Source organism: Vulpes vulpes, chromosome 15, assembly GCF_048418805.1.
Source record: "Vulpes vulpes isolate BD-2025 chromosome 15, VulVul3, whole genome shotgun sequence".
Lineage (NCBI taxonomy): Eukaryota > Metazoa > Chordata > Mammalia > Carnivora > Canidae > Vulpes > Vulpes vulpes.
In genome coordinates this window covers 59,757,005-59,778,808 of record NC_132794.1, presented here as the reverse complement: position 1 = coordinate 59,778,808, position 21,804 = coordinate 59,757,005, and the positions used below count along the sequence as shown (strand labels likewise).

The window sequence follows — 21,804 nt, the reverse complement described above, 5'->3', positions numbered from 1 at the left end:
CACACTACAAAAGGCTACTGACCATCTCCCTCCTCACATTCACACTTCTGATGCATTTACTTTCAGTATTTTGTTGTGGTTAACGATCACCTTAGTTGTTAATGGTATTTTAGAATAATATCACTTTCTGTTCTTTAGTTAACCCATGTAAAAAACTTAATTATGACACTTTCCATAGCAAAAAGATATGCTGCTAATAATCTCTAAGTAGACATTTTGCAAATGCAGGCATAAATATACTCACCTCTTTTCCTCCCATGGATTCAAACATTTTTTCCAGTTGGACCCGCAATTGCTGAATATTGTTCATCAATATACAGGGCTTTAAATTAAGCAAACAACAACAAAAAAGGTGGTGTGAGAATCCTTCATACATTAAATTATTGAATGAGTATACCTTAAATGTGGTAAGTATACAACTATCACTGAAGTCCTATTATATTTGGCAAACAAAATAATTCTGTTATTTTCATTATACTTTCTAAGAGTTAAGAATGGAAGAGGGAAATATTACCACTTTGGGGAATGCAATTTAATAATAAACCCAGACAATAAATCATTGCGACTTACTACTAATATTTCTTTTATTCTTAACATTGAGCCAAATTCTATTTTTAAAGATACACTTTAAGAAAAAGATAATGGTTTAACTTTTCCACTATTTCACCATTTAAAAAACCAAAACACCATCTGAATTTTAAAAATACTAAGGGGGGGGGGGATACCTGGGTGGCTCACTGGTTGAGCGTCTGCCTTTGCCTCAGGTCATGATCTCAGAGTCCTGGCATTAAGTCCCTCATGGGGCTCCTTGCTCATTGGGGGAGTGTGCTTCTCCCTCTCCCTCTATCCCTACCCCTGCTTGTGCACACACACTTTCTCTTAAATAAATAAATAAAGTCTTTTAAAAAAATAAAAATAAAAATACAAGGCAGGGGGAAGACACCTTTAATGTATTCTCTTTGGCTATAGATAAAGTTTGCACACTGGTATTCAAGATGTTTAATTATCTGGCTCCAAACTAGTTTTCCCTTCCCATCTCTGTCTACTCTGTCTACTGCACTATAAGTAACTTTCCCCTTTAAGCAGCTTATTCCCTCCAAAACACCTGGACTTTCTTGATGCTGACTTGGCTTGGCGTGTGGCCTCTTCACTTGAACCTCTTTGCCTATCTGAATCATATCCATCATTCCAGGTTTGAGCTTTCTCTTTCCTGGTCTATATTCTTCTGTACTCACTTGACATTTATTTAGCTTTACATTTATATTGCTTTTCACTCTCACCCACTGACCTTAAACGCACCGTATGTGCTATGTCTTCTGCTTTGTCTTACTCCCAGAGTACTGCACAGAGCCTTCCACAGAATACATGTTTAAAAATGTTTTTTGACTCAGTGTTTCCAAGGAGGCAGAAATAGAACAATAGCATAGAGATGGAAAGCTTTGTGACAGGACTAGATGTGGACTTAGAATAATAGGAATTAATTTATAATTGGAAAATAGAATTGAGAATAGTTACAGAATAATATTTGTTATATTCTGATTCCAAAAAGCCAGTTGATTTGGAGGAGGAAAATGGTGAAAGAAAGGAAAATGGATATATCTTCCAAGTTTCTGGGAGATGAGCCAATAATGAATTAGAGAGGCATAGAGAGGGTTTCCAAGACATCAGAGAGGTGTTAGCACTCATCAGTGGAAAGATTTTATTATTACTTTAACCACATTACTGACCTTTGAAAAACTTCCTACTTGATTCTTAAAGTGACCACATCCTAAGTTCGATTTATGAATACAATTTTAAACTTGGATTCCATTTCTTTGATTCTGGTCACATAAATATTTTATTTCTCTAACACAGATACCTGAGATTCATCTGCCAGAGATATTGTTCAGGTAGCTGAACCCAATATCACTAATGACTGTGATCCCCAGCTGTGACTGAGAGCCCCTTAATCAGGGCTTATCCTTTCCAAGGTACATATGGTCAAGACTCTCTAGGCATTTAGCATCTTGACCCAAAGGCAACAAACTGAACCCTCACTAGGGGCTGGGTCATTGGGGTTTTTCTTCTTTCTTTCCTCCCTCCCTTCTTCCTCTTGCTTCCTTCCTTCTTATCTTGCTCCCTTTCTCTCGCTTGGTTGCTCTTTCTTTTCTTTTCTCTTTTCTTTTCTTTCTTCTTCTTCTTTTCTTTTTTTCCATCAGAGATGGGGATGATTTAGCTTGAATTTGACAACTTACCAGAGAGAAAATGAAGGTCAAAGGAAGACCATGACTCTTAATGAGAGGCAGGAAGTCATGGGTAAAAGGTGGTATCACTCAGTAACCCTGGGTCTAAGTTAGCTAGGTAGACTCTTCTATTATTATTGGATATTAAGTTTATCTTTTTTTGGCACATGTAACAGTACTATAGTACCAACTGTATAAACACCAACTTCCAAGCCCTTTTAATATGACTATTTCCAATGGAAAATAAGAACTAAGAAACAAAATGAACTATGAGCTCACTTGGCATGGATTGCTATGAACTCCAGGTAAGGCTACATATTTAAAAAAAAAAAAAGAGAGAGAGAAAGAGATTCAGTTATCCAGAGAGAGGTAAAAAATAAACACAAGACTCTCTTCTTTCATTAAGTTTTCTCTGCCTTTGAAATGTTGAAATATCAATTTATCAAACCACTACTGAAGACTGAATTACATGAATCTACCTTAAACCTAATCTGGAAACGGCTTTTATTTTAAGCACTTCTATAGTCATTGAAAACAAAACAAATAGCACACACAGTAAAGGGAACATTAACTTAATTTAGAAGTATCATTTTTTTTTAATGGTACTCAGGTGGGAGGATTGTGAGATTTTTTTTTTTAAAGATTTTATTTATTTATTCATGAGAGACAGAGAGAGAGAGAGACACAGGCAGAGGGAGAAGCAGGCTCCATGCAGGGAGCCAATGTGGGACTCCATCCCGGGACTCCAGGATCACACACTGGGCCAAAGGCAGGCGCTAAACCGCTGAGCCACCTAGGGATCCCCTAGAAGTATCATTTGTTGATGAGTTTTGGTAGATAAAATAACCTATGTGGAAGTTGTCATCTTTTTATTTGTATATAATTTGGCTTTTCCCCTAAAAATATCATAATACATTTCATCTGATCTAAATCTGGAAAAAATTAGGAACTGAAACTATAATGAATATGAAAATTAGTTCTGTTGGGACTAGGGCTATTTCTCCATGACAAAGTCAGTTTCTGAGTTGAAAAATATTTTTTAAATATTCAAAATCAAGTAATTCTGATTTATATATGTTACTTTGCTATATTTTGGAGTATGGGAAAAAGGGATTAAAAGACTTGTGATCCATTTTCAATGTGAAACATCACAGAAAATAATAATCATTCTTTCACAGATATTTTAACTGTCATCTGTAATTCTGACCCCTGGGAAAGTTATGTTTATCTCTTATAGGATGTCTCTCTCTATAGGTTTATAGATCAATTTGCATATGTAATAAGTATATTGGCCATATATATACTGAGAAAAAAACTTTTAATGTTCTTGATACTGAAAGAAATCTATAGTAGTTAAATAAATGTACAAAGGAATCTCTTCAGTTTATCTCAGCTAAAAGCATAAACTAAGCTGTTAATTTTTATTCTCTCATGGAAAAGCTGAAACAATGCTTGGCATTTGAGTGAGAGTCTATGACTCATTAAGATATTAAGAACTAGGAAAGAAAACTACTGAGGAGAAGTTCCTGAGCTGTAATATTTGCAAGGGTATTTTCTTTCTTTATTTGGAAAAGTATAAAACACACAAACAAAATACAAAGAATAATATAATAATAATATATTGTTTATTAATTATAATATGAGCATTGATTTACAATTTTTCTCCAATGTTTTAAAAATAAAATGTAGAATGTTAACTTATATTTTTAAAAATATTTTAAAAACATTTTTTAATGTTTTAAAAAATAAAAATAAACTAAAATTTTAATGTATAGTTAATGTAATGTATAACTTATCAGTGAAAGTCTGCGGGGGTATTTTAAGGCTGATTTTCTTTTCTGAATGACAAGAATTATCGTTGGTAATTCATAGCTGCCTTTAAAATTTTTCAAGTTGGCTATCCTAGTGTGGTCAGAATTTTTCCTGATATTATCTGGTGCTGTTTTGATTTTCAACATAATACTTTGCAAATGTATTATAAATTTAATTGAAAATACATGCTTTCAGTAAATAAGTATTCTATCTTGCCTATTAGAGTATAATCAGCAGCAGTTAAAAATCACTGCTGAGATACCTGGGAGTTTTAATAAAATTTCTAGGCAGCATATTAATTGAAGGGAAAGAAGCATCTTCTGAGACCCTTGAGAACCATTAAGTCTGACTTATATTAATGAGCTGTTAGCAAGAGGTCAATGAGGTTTCAGTGAGAGTTCTCTTTCAGACTCGCCTGATCATGGGAACTAATTTTTTAAGAGGAGAAAACTGATTATCCTCTTTAACAATCTAGTACTAATTTCTGTAATATATTTTTTCAGCGTTTTTAAAAAAATTCCTTAATGTTACCAATGTATTTCTCCTAATAATACATTTGGTAAATAGGAAAGATCTCACCTTCCACCAGAGACTAAAACTAAAGTGATTTGGAGTATAATCAGTGTATCTTATTTCTCTTTGTGCCTTAAGTTCCAATGCTGGCTTGAATTTTATAAAGATTTTCTTAATCATCCAAAAGGTAAAAAGGCTAAGTTAATGAATTGAAGTTGAAACCAGCACTTTTTCTTGCATTAACTATTTTAATTTATTTGAAAACTGAAGGATAAATTGTGATCACTTTGTACCAGTGTCCAAACTATGCTATTGGTGTTAACATAAACAAGCTTTAATTCCTAGATCTCAGCTTCAATGTCTTATGATTATGTGAGTTGTTAATTGTTTATGTGAGTCTTGTTCCTTATCGTCATGGAAAACCACAAGTTGGCTGAGATGCTCTCAACCTTCCTCTGAATTCTATATTGTAACTAGATCAGGATACCTAGAGAAGTATTCAAATAATTTATTGAAATACCTATTCCCTATTTTCCTTGAAAACAGAAAGAAAAACAGTTCTCTTGCTTACTTATTCATTTAAAAAAGTGGATCTCAGCTGAAGAATACTTGAAAGCAGAGACAGTTTTACTTACCACATTTTCTTTATCACAATATGAACTGAAGTCACTTGATACAATCGCAGCATACTGAAGCAGTACTTTATTGATAGTCTAGAGGAAAAAATGCGAAATGTATCCAGTTAAAAGTATCCAGTTTTACACACACTAGCCAGTTTAATGCTAATCCAGGAAAACTTTTCATGTTTTATTCAGCTAAAAGGGGGCCAGATGCAGTGATTAAATCTGTACCCTTGCCAAAAGGAGGATCTCAAACTATTATGTTTAGATGACAATTTGTAATATTTCTGAGTACATGTGAGATATTCCACATGAATTAATTCCCTTTGAACATATCTGCCCCATCATACAACTTTTTTTATTTCTAACTTTACCACTCAGAAGATATGTGATTTTGTGGCAACTTCCTCTATGCTTGCATACTTACTACTTAATGATACTAATGCTCCCCCTGCCCCCCAGACAACTAATCTTATGCTTTGACTCCTATTTCACGGTTTCTAGTTCCTACTCTCCTCTCATCCTCACCACACATATATATGTGGTGGTGACTTTCTCAACTTTCTTTTTCTTTTTTAGATTTATTTATTTATTCATGAGAGAGAGAGAGAGAGAGAGAGAGAGAGAGAGGCAGAGACACAGGCAGAGGGAGAAGCAGGCTCCATGCAGGGAGCCTGACACAGGACTCAATCCCGGGTTTCCAGGATCACGCCCTGGACCAAAGGCAGGCGCTAAACCACTGAGCCACCCAGGGATCCCATTTCTCAACTATTTTTTTTTCCATTTCTCAACTATTTACAGTGTTTCTAAATACCTTGTAGAATTATAAGTAGTGTCAGAGCATTCCTGTATACATTCCTTAGTAAGAAATATTTTCAATAATTTTCTATGATAAGGAGCCTTATTAATATCAAAGACCACCCCTAAGACTTTTGTTGTATCATACTGTCTCAATACATTTACCTTTAATTTATAAATTAGTTACTGGTGCATTATTTTCTAAAAATATTTTTCCTAATTTTTGCCTTTGTTCTGTCCTCTTCATCCTAATTCTACATTTTTCCTTCTCCATTTACTATTTCTGAGCTAAAGGATGCCCTCTGCTTCCATTAATTATGTAAAATTAGGAAAAACAAATACATTTTATTAAATTTCATTTCAACTACTTAAAGATATGTTGATGAATTTTTATCCTACTACTTTTACTTACATAGCTTGAATTATCATAAGCCAAATGCAGATATGATTTTCTTAGAAGACAGAAAACAACAATAGCTGTAGATAAAGACTATCTCTTTTCACAGAAAAGCTAGGACAAAAAATTCGTATCCCTTTTTTGTATAACATATTCATCTGAATTTTCTTTGTGGCTCAGATCAACTGAGGAGACACTCTAAACATCTCTCCTTTAGCTTCTTAACCAACAAACCTGAATTCACCAAATCTAACTATGAACTTGTTTTAAAGACATTTAAGATCAAAGGGAAAACCTGAAAGTAGGGATAAAATGCAGAAAGAAAACTGATATTTTGTGGAAGTACAAAGTATGGTGGTAATATGCATCAGTTTAAATAGAAAGTTGGCCTTGGAAATTCAAAATCTTATCAAGCAGAAGACCAGTAAATCTAGAAAACAGATGGCTGATCAGACTGAAATATCTTCCAAATGCAGCTGTTCAAATTTGGCTTCAGATATAATGCTGGAAATATAATGCTGTTAATTTTTTAGGGACTTACCTAAAAAGTACCAATTCACTTGTACATATGAGCACTACTTTCAGTTTACAGTGTAAACTCAAAGAATCATTTCACTTTGTTATAAAAACAAAAACAAAGCAAAGTCTGATTTAGGAGCTTGTTGTAACTAAGAGATTATCACTTGCCTCAGATAAAGTCTGGGGAGGGGAATCCAGACATTCACTTCTGATTATTCTCAAGGTATGCCCCAAGGCCCAAGAGTTGATTGTATTTCACAGGAAAACCCTAGTCTGTTGAATTTCTGCTGGAGAACAATTAACCTTACCCACAACTCATACCCACTTCCTAACCATTGGCATTTGTAGGTTAGTGGATGTGAGATCCTAAGATGTGTTAAGAGCTCAGCCATGTAGGATATGGTTTAAGGCCTTGTGCTTGTAAGTTTTGTGGATACAATGGCTATAAGACCACCCATGTCTCTACTAATGTACAAAGTATACCTGAATGAAAGTGTGTACTTACACTTTAAGGGCACCTCAATTTCAATTTAATTTATTCAACAAAGTAAAACCCTATTGGACATTAGTTCTTTAATACTAGCAAGCAGTTACTTGAGACATACCTGCCTAAGACACATCTCCAACTGCATCATAAGCATTACCTAGTACACATGATAGCCCCTAGTACATCACCTAGGAACTTCTTGGAAGTTCAAATTCTCTGGTCCTAACTCAGGTCTACTGACAGCAATTTTGGTGAAGGCTTCAAGATGATTCTGATGCAAGCTAAAGTTTGAAAACCACAGTCCTAACTAATACACAGCAAGGGGGAGGTTAACTCTTCAGAGAGAACTTGTTGATGGAAGAATTAGCTAGCAAAGCCTGGAAGATAGAATTTCCTGAGTGTGTGGACGTAGCTAAGGTATGTCTGTGGGACTCCTGGGCTTCAGAAGTGGGGACAGCACACAGAGAGAGGCAAGAGCCTAACAGAAGCTGTTTGCATCATGTTCTATAACAAAGTAGAGTTTTATGAAGAGAGAGAGTCATGAGGTATTGATGATTCATTTATGGATGCAGCAAAGGAACTGCCATTCAAAGAGCTCCATTTTAAATAAAATTCAAACAGGATTATGGCCTTGAAGCCAAGGATTCTCTGCATTGAAAAGATCAAGCAGGATGACCAAAATATCTCCCATCCTCAGTCTACTCTCATGAGGTGTGTGGCTACTCATGTTACTGAGTGCGATAGCTATCAATCAGTCAGTATGATCTCCTGAGCTAATGCCACGCTATTGGATGTGGATTAAATATCCTGTCAATACTAGGTACCTCTAGGGTATGACTCTTGCAATCAGTAAGATAAGAACCCCAGTTCAAAAATCCATCTTTTCAGCCCCATGCTATTCATTAAAATATTTAGTATTAGTGAATACATGGAGGACAAGAAATGTAGTATCTGTTAAGTGACATTAGAAATGTCACTTAGGAGCTTTCTAGCACTGTATTTTAACCCACGCAGAAGATAGAATCCCCCTCAGTTGCCTAGGCTTGGCTCAAAGAGTAAAAATAAATGTTGAGATTCTGCTCTTCGACTTACCAAGTGAGGTAAGAGGTAAGAGGTAAGAGTGAAGACACCAGACTGGGAAGGTAGTATAACTTAGTGGTTAAAGCATTTCATTTGAGTTATTTGAGTGCTTTGTTTGAGTTATTGAAACTTTATAAGATTGTTTCATCATTTGAATAATTAGGAAAAATAAAAGTATGTTATGGGATTGTAGTGAAGAACAAGGAAGATAATATATGTAAAGTGATTAGCACAAGGCAATGTTCAATCAAGCATCTATACTTAAAAAAAAAAAGCATCTATACTTTTGAAAATTAGGATTATGTTCCCAAAGAACAAGAAATATGTGTATCTCATTCACCATAGTATCTCCAGTCCCTGGACACTTAATAAAAAAAACAAACAAACAAAAAAAAAAAAAAAAACAGATTCATAGCCAGGACTCAATTAATATTGTTGGTTTGTTTTTAATAATTAATGAAGGTATCATTACTTTATATCACTCTTTTTTTATTTAAACTACTCATACTTAACAAAAGCAGCAGTATAGCCATAGAAATATTCACTACCCATGTGCACTCCTCACCTCTCATCACAGCTATGAAGTGTGAAGATTTGTTTGATATATTCAGCCTTATATATGCTTTAGTAAAAACAAATCATCCCTTTAAGTCCCACTTTAGAATGCTAACTCTTCCCAAATGTTTGCAGATATCATTAATTATGTCTTTTCTCTGAGAGATAAATCAATATAAATCAGTATAAGTCCCAGGAAAAGCATATGATTTCAATATTCTGTTATAAGGATCCCAATCCCAAGAAGGATAGGGTTTTTAAGACTAATGGTCACATATGATGAAACAAAACAAATTCTAATAGTCTGAAGTTACTGTGGAATGGCTAATAATATTAACCACAAAGTCCTATATTTATTTTTATGATTTTTAAAAACCATTCTGACAAAATAGAATTTGTCTTTCATTGTAAATTGCCAGTTTCTGCTTCCCCAGATAATACGTTTTTTCCTTACATTATTTCCTTGTGATAATAATTGGGTAGTATTGAATTTACATGGATTAAAAATATTTTATGTATTTAACATTTTTTTTGTGTGTGTGCCAATAAAAGCTCACATTCCCTTAATGACATGTGGAGCCTAGTTCTTTTCTCCACACTTCAAGGAATGTGCTTTCCTGAGTGTGATTCTGACATAACCCTTATTGCATCCTCCCACTTGTTTATAATTTCCTCCAGCCCACTTGCTTACACCTCCGGCAGTCTAAACATGGCAGGGTCCAGCTTCACAGCTACAGAAAGGTCCATACTGCCAAGGAGGGGAGGGTGACCTGGAGCCCAGCACCTCCAGCCCAGGGCAGCTTTCCTGCTTTCTCGGTGCTTCCCTGCCTCCACCTTACATAGCCTGCTACCTGACTACCCTGAGGGTGAATTCTAGTTACCTTTCTAATATCGTTCACAATTAAAATAGTATGTTACTAAATATATTAACTGTGAGATTATTGAATTCTCCTATGACTCTGCTTCCATGAGTCCCACAGAGTTCCAAGAATAGCATGTGACACACTTTCTTCAACAGTATCCCTAATAACCCCATTTCATTGTTCTCTTGGCCATCACCCAAAACACAGCTGCTTGTCAAGAAGAGAGAACTTTTTAGAATAATTCTCCTGCAGAGTTTACTTGCAACCACATTGGGAAGTTGAAATCAGCTGCTACCAAGAAAGTTCCCTCTGGAGATTATCAAAATCAATGATTTTTAGCTATTAACTTTAAAAGTGGGAGATTACTTTTGTTTTCCTAATTAACATGTAAAGACTAGAGTTCAAAAAATTTGATAGTAAACTAATGTAATACGGTTTAGGCCGACACTTTATGTACCTAAAGGCTTCATTGGCTCCTCATTTTTTTTCAGCCTTTTTATTTTTTTTTTTAATTATGGCTCCTAATTTTCTGTTAAAGATGTCTGGCCCCTTTGCCTGTTCTTCATAGAGGACCTAACTTTCCAACTGTAGTTCCATCAGCTCTCTACTAATCCTATGCTCTGTCTTCTTTAGGATCTCTCAGTCTAGAATTCGAGTCACAGAATGATAGAGGGTGACAAAGACTCTCTCCTTGACCAAACTCCAGCCAGGCACCTCCCAGCCCTATTCTCAACCTTGGTATTTCAAGACTTGAACAAAACAGTAACAGCTCAGGGCTTCCTCCCTGGAATGATCCCAGATCCCCTTGAAGTGCCTCCCTGAGGAAACGGACTTTATAAGAAAAGCCAATTTGGGCGTGCATAGAAACACCAGGGGAGCATATACACAGAGGAAGAACTATGTAAAAACCCAGTTCGAAGGCTGCCATCCTTAAGCCAAGAGGAGAAGCCTCAGGAGAAATTAAATCTGCCAATATCTTGATCTCAGACATCTAGCCTCCAGAACTGTGAAAAAACATATTTCTACTTTTTAAGCCACAATTTTCTGGTAATATTTAATTATGGCAGCCCTAGAAAATTAATATACCTTAAATAATATACAACTTAACTGAGTTTTGGCATTTCCTTGTTTTTTAACATGTTAAAGGTTATATATATTGTGGATCTTTTCACTTCTGAGATGACATTTATAGCATTGGACTTTGTCATAGATTTGGCACTCCCATTATAAGCTTTTATGAGGTCAGAGATAATGCCTATTCATGGCTACATCTCTCAAAGTGGCTAGTAAAGTGTGTGAGTGAGGTAATGAGTAAGCATCTGTTGGATGAACAGTGGAGACCTCCACCATCATCCAAACCATCGAGCCAGACTCAATCATAGGGCAGTCAGACAGAGGACCATAGCAATCACTTCCCCTACATTACTGCGTTTGTCATGCCACTACCCTGTTTAAAAATCCCGTGTTCAGTGTTACTTAGGTTGTTCAGAAGATTAAGTCTAAACTTCATAGTCCAAACAGCAGGGCTCTGCAAGATCTAGACCTATCTTTACTTTCCCACTGCACATTTTTGTTTTTGGTTAGGTTTTGTTTTGTTTTTCCCCAAAATATTGCTTCTCCTTACTCTTCACATGTCAAGCTCTGTTTTACCTCTCCTTTTGTTCCTGCTACCCCCAAGGCTTAGAATACTTTTTAAACTACGGCTCTTTAGGCTGACTGAGATCTGCTTTTCTTGTGAAATCTTTGTCTATTTCAGCCCTCATTGGTTTTCCTCGTGCCCAACTTAACTGTAGATCCCACTATGCTTGAGTCCAAATTGTATCCTTCTTCATGCTCTTTTCTAACTAGTTCATGTCCTGCGGCCTTGATTACTATAGGAGGTTTTTTCTTTTAAGATTTGAAGGGCAGGGACTACGTCTTTTAATTCTTATATTTCCCTTGAAACTTTTGGCAAAGCAGTAAGTACTTTGAAAGCCTTTTTAGACTTTTAGAGGAGGAAGAGATCTTAAGAATGTAATCTGGTTGATCAAAATCAATCTGTCAACTAAGCAAACTACATTTCATAAAAATGAAATGAACTGTTCAGACTCATACTATAGTTATTGGATGATTTGAAATCAGAACTCTGTTTTCATTACTCCAATTCTAATATACTTTTCATTGTAGTATACTGCATGTTAAGAATACCTGCAATTTAAATAGGAAATGCCAAGGCTTATTTTCATCTGAAATAAATAATTTTGCCACCCGTAGTAGTTAGTCTCTTCAGTTACAAACGACTGAGTCACCAATGTGAATAACAGATAGGTTTTTAAAGAATGATAAATCCATTTTAAGAAACAAGAAGGGTAGAAAGAAAGATGACAAACCTGGAAACCAAACCTATTGGTACAAGAATTTGAAATGAAATTGGGGTACTGGTGTCAGAGAAGACTACAAACAACATTAGTTAGGCTCTGTGAAAGAAAATAACAACATGCCACAATCCCAGACAAGAAAGGATTTGATTCCTTTAACTTACCTTTGCAAATCTTCTCATTAAGTGAGATAATGCTTCAGGATTAGGGCATTCTAGTTTCTTAATAATCTCAAAGCTCTGGTTAAGCTGAGCAAAGACATCAACCACAGAACAAGAGAAGAGGGCATGATCAGATGTCTGTTGGAACTGAGGGGAGAGAAGGCAAAACCATCCAAAAGCACATTAGAGGGAGTATGGAGAAAGTGGAGTCATTTCACATAAATAACTCGATCTCCAACATGTACCCTTATTTCATGTGTGCCTTCTTTACCCATTTAATAAAATGTTTACCCATCTCAAAATCATTCGTATCCTTTTCTGGAAAATGTATTAGAACTAATATCATGGGGCAGGCTGCTATCAATTGGTTTCTCCACTGCTACCTTCAGGGTCTGGTTCTTTTTATTTCCCATTTCCCACACATATGAGGATGGTTTAGAAAGGTATTGTGGCTCAACACGTTTAAGTTGTTCTAGAGGGATCTGGATGGGGTCTGTTCCCAATCTTGAAATCCTGGAAAGATTTCAGGACAAGGGAGTTTTGCAGAAGTCTACCGAACTTTTAGACTCTGATCAGTTCAAGAGGTGAAGGAATCTTGGAGCAAGAAGGTGATTGATTTTTTTTGTTGCTAATATAAACAATTCCCTCGAGTTCCTATCAGTCCTGTAAAGTTGTGTTTTGCATTTATTTTGGTCATTAGAGGATTAAAATAAACCTTAATTAATAATGATGAGCCTAACAATTCCCATTATCTAAAAAGTGAGTAGCATGACCAAATCTTGACAATAAGCAGTCTTAAAGTAATTTAAACTCACTCCATCTTTTTTGTCTCTTCCCAGTGCTCCTTGAAGGAACTCCATTGATACATCTTCATTTTCATCCAGCCACTGCATGACAAAAGGCTCAAACCACCTAAAAAATTAATAATGTTACGTACTATAAAGGATATAATTTGCATATAATTAGCAGTGAATGTTGCTCTTTTCTTATATGAGAGAATTCAGGACCAGAAATCTCTTTTCATTCCCTTTTGGGCAGTTCTGCTTCCTCAGAGACCTTTAGCTTTACTTCATCAAATACATCCCTGATTATTTACTTTCAGTGTCCATCTCTTTTTTGGCTCCTCCCATGCTATTTTAAATATGCTTAGTACCCAATTCCCACAGCAATTCAAAATCCTATAAAATACAGATGTTGTGTGCTGCTCCTTATCATGCCATTCTCTCACTTTTTAGTACTTTATTGCTGGGCTTCCATCCATACTGATCATCTCCTGTAAATGATCCTGGGTGCTTACCTCTGGCTTGTTACGATCTACAATCCATCTGCAATTGGGTTTTGAGAATGGTCTGAGTTTCAAAGTTCTTTTTTCCATGTGGAGGTACAACTGTATAGCATCATAGGATGCTTCAGAAGAGCATCCTTTCCCCCACTGCCTCCAATGGGCATCTTTGGTACAAATCAAGCAATGGTATATATGGATTTGTCTCCAGACTACTTTGTCCTATTGGTCTGTTTGTCATGCACTAACAACACATTCTTTTAATAGCTGTATCTTTTAAACGAGTCCTGATAACTAATAATGCAGCTCTCCAGGGTTTTTTTTTTCTTCTCCACTCAAGATTACCTTTGCTATTCTTAGCCCTTAGCATTTCTATTTAAAATTTTTTTTTAGTGAATTTGTCAATTTGAACAAAAATATCTGCTGGAATTTTTGAGATTGCATTAAATCTATATCAATGGGAGGAGAATTACTATCTTTTCAATAATGCATCTTTTTAGGAACACTGTCTATTTTATTTTAATTCATCGTAAATTTCTCTTAGTAACATTTTATAGTTGCCTGAGTAGAGGGCTTGCACATCTTTCATCACCATTTGTTTCTCATAGTTTAATTCTATTTAAATGCTAAGGTTTATGAATAACTTTGTAATTGGTTGTGTCTACTACATAGAAATTTAATTTTTATACAGACTTATTCATTTTTTTGTGAGAAAGAGAGATAGCATGTGAGAAAGGGAGGGGCAAAGAGAGAATATTAAGCAGGCTCCACCCCTAGCTTGGAGCCCAACCCAGGGCTCCATCTCATGACCCTGGGATCATGTCCTGAGACAAAATAAAAAGTCAGGCACCTAACCAACTGAGCCACCCAGGAGCCCCTATATTTACTTTTTAAATTCTATTAGTTGTCCTATAGCTTCTTTTTCCCCCAAAAGATTGTATTTATTTATTTGACAGAAAGAGAGAGCGTAAGCAGGGGGAGAAGCAAGCAGAGGGAGAGGGAGAAGCAGGAGCTTCTTGATGCAGGGCTTGATCCCAGGACCATGGGCTCATGACCTGAGCTGAAGGCAGACACTTAACCTACTGAATCACCCTATAAACATAATGTTTAGGGAGGAGACCAAGATGGCAGAGAAGAAAGATCCTGAGATTTTGTCCTCTCATAGACACACCAAAATATACAATTATATACAGAATTATCTCAGAGAATGAAGACTAACAGAACAGATCTTATACAACTAAAGATATAAAGATAAAGCCACATGCAGATAGTTAACACAGGTGGAGAGGTGGTCTCGTCAGGACCAATACCCTCCAGTGCAATGACCCACCAGTGCAGAGGCCTTTCCTGGGTAATAAGGGGTCTGAGACCCACATTGGGCTCCATAGCTCAGAGAACCTGCACCAGGAAGATGATTGCCCACAGCATCTGTCTTTGGAAACCAACAGGGCTTATAACCAGGAGAGCCAGAGTACAACAGAAAATGGAAACTCCACTCTTAAAGGACATGCACTCAATCTCACTCATTTTGCATCCCAGCATGGAGGCAGCAGTTTGAAATGCATCTGGGTTACCTGTGAAGGAGATCCATTGACTAATTTTACAGCATGTGATAGAAGGGCAGGGATCTGTTGGAACATTCTCTGGGAAAAGAAGCCTGGTAGAAACCATGTTCTTTTTCCTTCCCTTTTATTTAGTTGGGCACCATTTCTGACTCTCTCCATTTACTATACTAGCACCAATTGCCCCACTCTGGCATCTGGCATTTCCCTGCAGACTCTCCCAACCAATCCCCTGCCCTGGCCCTCCTCTCAAGTAGCTTCCCACACTGCCACACAAGGCTGGAGATCTCAGCCAGTAGTGGGGCCCCTTCCGATTGATCTCCTGTTCCACCATACATGGTGACCAGCAGTGGGGCTCCTGCAAGCAATGCTGCTGAGGACTGGGGATATGCCTGTCCAATAGAGTCCCTGTGACAGTTGCAGCCAGAACTCACAGACAAACAGGCCTTACAGTTATCCAACCAGAGACCTGACCCCCCTTGGGCCTTGTAACCACGCAAGGGCCAACTCTGCACACCAGCACCCCTGAAGCAGTCAAATCCAGGTCCCTTGGCCACACAGGGCAGAGTCAACCCCACTCACCAGCATGCCCATAGCAGTTGTAGTGGGGCCTAGCAGACAGCTTGCCAAGGGACAGCCCCCTACACAAGCAATCGTGTACCAAAAAACACAATAAAAACTACAACAACAACCTCTAGCCATAACAGGAGGGTGCATACAGCCCACACAGAGGAAATCCTTGGGGCACCTGGCTGATGACCAGGGGAGTTTATGATGCCAGGCCCCACAGCATACTTTCTGCTTAAAACTCCTTCAAGACCAGGAGAATTAGCTGATCTATTTAATACATAAAACAAACACAAAGAGACAAAAGGAGGAGACAAGAATATGTCAAAAAATATCACACAAAGAACAAGACAAAACCCCCCCAAAAAGAACTAGATGAAATTAAAGTAAGTGACTTACCAGATAAACAGTTCAAAGAAATGGGCATAAAGGTGCCTACTGAACTCAGGTGAAGAATGGATGAATACTTTGAGAACTTCAACAATGAAAGAAAATATTCCAAAGAATCAATCAGAACTGAAGACTACAATAACTAAAATGAAAACTGTAGGGACCCTGGGTGACTAAGCAGCTAAGCATCTGCTTTGGGCTCAAGTCATGATCTCAGAGTACTGGGATCATATCCTGTGTTGGGCTCCCTGCTCAATGGGGAGCCTGCTTCTCTTTGCCTCTGCCTCTGCCACTCTCTCTCTCTGTCACTGTCTCTCATGAATAAATAAATAAAATCTTAAAATAAAAACGGGACTACAGAAAATCAACAGAACATTAGATGATGTAGAAGAATGGATCAATGATCTGGAAGACATGGTAGTGGAAATCATCCAAACCAAACATCAAAAAGAGAAAGAAATTAAAAAATGAGGACAGTGGGGGTGCCAGGGTTTGCTTAGTCAGTTGAGTGTCTGACTATTGGTTTTGGCTCAGTTCATGATCTCAAGATTGTGAGATCAAGCCTTGCATCACATTCTGTGCTCAGTCAGCACAGAGTCTGCTTGAGGTTCTATCTCTCCCTCTACCCTCCCCTTGCATGTGCTCTCTCTTTCTAAAATCAATCAATCTCCAATAAATAAATAAATAAATAATGAGGATAGTTTTAAGGGCCCCCCTAGGACCTCAAGCATACTAACATCCACATTATAGTGGTCCCAGAAGGAGAAAAGATAGAAGGGTCAGAAAACCTATTTGAAAAAAAAATGGCTAAAAATATCCCTAACCTGGTAAAGGAAACAGACCTTAAAGTCCAGGAATCACACAGAATCTCCAAAAAGATGAGTACAGGAGATCCCTGGGTGGTTCAGCAGTTTAGTGCCTGCCTTCAGCCCAGGGTATGATCCTGGAGTCCCAGGATTAAGTCCTCCATTGGGCTCCCTGCATGGAGCCTGTTTCTCCCTCTGCCTGTGTCTCTGCTTCTCTCCCTCTGTGTGTCTCTTATGAATAAATAAATAAAATATTTTTTTAAAAAAGATGAATCCAAAGAGAGCCACACCAACAAACATTATATTTCAAGTGTCCAGAGTTAAAGATAGCAATTCTTAAAGCAAAAAGAGAAAACAACTACTTATAGGTACAAGTAAAACCCAACAAGACTATCAGCTGATTTTTCAGCAGAAAACCCACATGCCAGAAATAGTGGCACAATATATTCTAGTGCTGAAGGGAAAAACAATTACAACCAAGAATACTATACATGGCAAGATTATCACTCAGAACTGAATGAAGCATAAGGATTTCCCAGACAAGCAAAAGTGAAAGGAGTTCACTGACAACAAACTGGCTTTACAAGAAATGTTAAAGGAACTTCTTTAAACATTAAAAAAAGCTATAAGTAACAAACAAGAAAATAATAAAAGAAAAAAGATCTCACTAGTAGTGGTAAAAAGTGTGGCTTCGATCGTCTACATAGGTAGAATGAAGGTTAAAAGACAATAGTGAAATCATCTAGACCTACAGTAATTAGTCAAAGGTTACACAAAACAATGACATGTAAAGTATGATGTCAAAAACAAAAAATTAAGGGAAGAGTAAAAATATAGTTCTTTTAGAACATGCTTGAACCTAAGCAACTATCAACTTAAAATAGATTGCTATAAAAAAATAGATTGCTATATACATAGGATATTGTATATGAACTTTGTGGTAACCACAGGCCAAATATCTAAATTAAAGAGAAAGAAATACAAACATAACTCTAAGGAATGTCACCAAATCACCCGAGAAGAGAATTGTGTAAGAAACAGAGAAAAACTACAAAAACAAACATAAAATGGTTGAAAAGAAAACAACCATAAAATGGCGAGAAGTACATCAATGGTTACCTTAAATGTAAATGGACTTAATGCTCCAGTCAAAAGGCAGAGGGTGGTTAAATGGATAAAAAAAAACAAAATCAAGAACAAGTCGTGTGTGTGTGTGTGTGTGTGTGTGTGTGTGTGTGTGTATGCTGCCTATGATAGATACACTTCAGACCTAGAGATACAAATAAACTGAAACTGAAGAAAAATCTATTCCTTGCAAATAGAAACAAAAATAAAGTTCTAGTAGCAATACTTAGACAAAATCAACTTTAAAAGAAAGGCTGTAACAAGATAGAAAGGGCATTACATTATGATAAAGGATTCAATCCAACAAGGGGATATAATACTTGTAAATATCATGTACCCAACACAGAAGCACCGAAATACATAAAGCAAATTTTAATAGACAAAGGAGAAATTCATGGTAATACAATAATAGTAGGGACCTTTAACACTTCACTTACATCAATGGAATGATCATCTAGAGAGAAAATCAGTAAACATAGGCCTTGAACAACATCATAGAACAAAGGACTTAATATACACAACACTCCATCCAAAAGCAGAAGAATACACATCTTTTAAAGCACATATAAATATTTTTCAGGGTAGATCACATGTTAGGCCACAGAACAAGTCTCAGTAAATTGAAGAAGACTAAAATCATATCAAGTATCCCTTTTACACACTAAAAATGAACTATCAGAAAGAGAAACTACTGTAATAAACTAAGGGGAAACTAGAATTCTACGCTTATAGAATTCTAAGTTGTTAGGTGTTTCTTTCAGCACTTAAAAGATGTCATTGTGGTGTATCTGGTGTCCGTCACTCCGACTGAACAATCATCCAAGGGTATTATTGGAGCTCCTTGGAGAATAAAGTGTCTTACCTTCCTTGACTCCAATAAGTGGAAAGATTTTTTATATTGTTTTCTGGTTTTAAGCAATCTTCTATGACATAATGAAGTTTTTTTATTGCAATTGCATCAAAAAATACCTAGGAATAAATTTAGCCAAGAAGGCAAAAGAACTGTACTCTGAAAATAATACAATGATCAAAGAAACTGAAGGTGATACAAAGAAGTGGAAATATATACCATGTTTGCAGATTTGAAGATTGAGGTGGTTAAAATGTCTATATTACCCAAAGCAATCTACAGATTCAGTGAAATATCTATCAAAATTCCAATGGTATTTTTTAAAGACTAGAGCAAATAATCCTGAATATTCTATGGAATCACAAAAGAGCCCAAATAGCTGAAGCATCTGAAGAAATAAGAACAAAGCTTTAGGTATCACTCTTTTCAATTTATAACTATCCTACAAAGTATAGAAATCAAAACAATGTGGTTTTGGCATGCACACACACAAAACACACAGATCAACAGAACAGAATAGAGAGTCTAGAAATAAACCCATGTTTATACATTCACTTGATCCATAACAAAGGAGGCAAAAGTATACAATGGAGAAAAGACAGCCTCTCAAATAAATGGTGTTGGGAGAACTATACAGCTACATGTAAAAGGTAATTTAGCTGCAATCCACAAGTTTCAATATGCTATATTATCACTTAGTTCAAAACATTTTGTAATTTACACTGATTTCTTTTTTACTTAGGAATTAGAACATTCTGTTTAATTTGCCTATCTGGTCATTTTCTACTTATCTTCTGGAGTTGGTTTCTAGCTTAATTCCACAGTGGTCTAAGAACATATAGTATATATTTCAATCTTTTAAAATCCAGTAGACCTGTTTTATGGTTCAGCGAGTAGTCTATTTTGGTATATGTACAATGTGTACACGATAACAATGTGTGTTTTATCATCATTGGACATAAATTGTAGACAGGTATGTGTGTGTGTATAAACAATTCCCACGAAAAATTATGGAACCTCTGGGTGACCAGATACAGATAGATAAATATCTTTAAGTGTGTTATTCATGTTGTTGATACTTCTGTATTTTTATTGATTTTGTCTGATTCTTCAGTTGCTGAAAAAAAGTATAATCTCCAAGTAGAATTATAGAGCTATTGATACGTTTTTATGCTACTGTTGTCTTGTTTTTAAATTCTATGTATTACTTTCTTCTACAGATTTTTTATTCTAAATAGTTAATGCATTTTTAATTATCCAACTTTGTTTGCTTTTTCTAATGCATTGTATTATTTACTACATTATTGAATTTTTATCTTCAGTCATTTTCCTTCTAGCTGCTGCGTGGCTTATATATTTTTGGTGAAGGTCTGCTGGAAATTTTTTTTCAGCTTATCAGTTATATAAATATACTTATTTCACCTTGTTTTAAAAGGATGTTTTTGATGCTCCTAGAATTCTAAGTTGTTAGGTGTTTTCTTTCAGCACTTAAAAGATGTCATGGCGGTGTATCTGGTGTCAGTCACTCCAATTGAACAATCATCCAAGAGGATTATTGCAGCTCCTTGGAGAGTAAAGTGTCTTACCTTCCTTGACTCCAATAAATGGAAAGATTTTTTATATTCTTTTCTGATTTAAGCAATCTTTTATGATGTAATGAAAGATAGTTTTCCTCACATTTAAATAGCCTGCAGGATTTATAGAAATTCTTGATCTGTGGGCTTCATGTTTTCCAACCATTTTGCAAAATCCACATGTAGTATCTTATCAAACATTGCTCTGGTACTATTCCTTCTCTCTCCTCTTTATCTGGGACTTAATTCTTTGCATGCTAGACCTTTACAGTTTGTCCCAAATATCCCTTATTTGATTCTCTCTTCTATATTTTGCATTTTTTTAGTTTCTCCCTCTGTTTTTATGTGGATATGTTCTCTAAATTTGCTTCCATTTCTTTCATCCCCTCTTCTGCTATGTATAATCTGTCATTAAGGTGATTTATTATATTCCTAATTATATCCTTTTTCAGTTCTATAGTTTTATTTTATTTTTCCTTATACATCCTATTTTTCTGTGGAAATTCTCTTACATTTTATTTATTTTATTTATTTTTTTATTTTTTTATTTTTTATGAATATTATTTATTGCTGATTTGGCTGTTTTCCAGTTTACTCTTTTTTTTTTAATTAATTTTTATTGGTGTTCAATTTACCAACATACAGAAAAACACCCAGTGCTCATCCCGTCAAGTGTCCACCTCAGTGCCCGTCACCCATTCCCCTCCAACACCCGCCCTCCTCCCCTTCCACCACCCCTAGTTCGTTTCCCTGAGTTAGGAGTCTTTATGTTCTGTCTCCCTTCCTGATATTTCCCAACATTTCTTCTCCCTTCCTTTATATTCCCTTTCACTATTATTCATATTCTCTTACATTTTAAAGTTTAGATCAAAGTCTATGTCTAATAAGTCTAATATATATTTTTCTCTTGGATTTTAGTCATTTGGTCCTGTTGCCTGGCAGTCTTTAATTTTTTTGTTGAATATCATACATGTCCTATGAAAAAATATGAAACATTTAGTCATTTTCTCTAGAGAAAATCCAAATTTTTCCTTTATTTACAGGGTGATAATCATAATGTAGACAAGGCTAAGTTCTAGTCTGGGCTATTTCTAGCTCTTATTTCCAGGGCAGAGCCCTAAAGGATCTCACCTGAAAGTCTGGGAAATCTTGTTCCTTAGGAAGACTTCACCTCAAAATTCTTGTCTCCCGAGCATTGGAAGTCTGCTGAAATGTTTACTTAAGTTTTGATCTCTTAGTACCTGCTTTCTATACTTGTCTGCTT

General features: G+C 36.0%; 1 protein-coding gene across 1 annotated transcript in view; it reads right to left on the bottom strand.

Annotated features, from left to right (window-relative positions):
* The window catches only part of UNC13C (unc-13 homolog C), a 589,248-nt gene that overhangs the window by 107,180 nt on the left and 460,264 nt on the right, over window positions 1-21,804 (bottom strand). The window contains exons 23-26 of the mRNA XM_072738579.1: window positions 13,200-13,296; window positions 12,388-12,531; window positions 5,183-5,260; window positions 245-322 (exon numbers count right to left, since the gene is read on the bottom strand). Coding sequence (XP_072594680.1) covers window positions 245-322; window positions 5,183-5,260; window positions 12,388-12,531; window positions 13,200-13,296 — 397 coding nt within the window. The remainder of the gene's footprint in view (window positions 1-244; window positions 323-5,182; window positions 5,261-12,387; window positions 12,532-13,199; window positions 13,297-21,804) is intronic.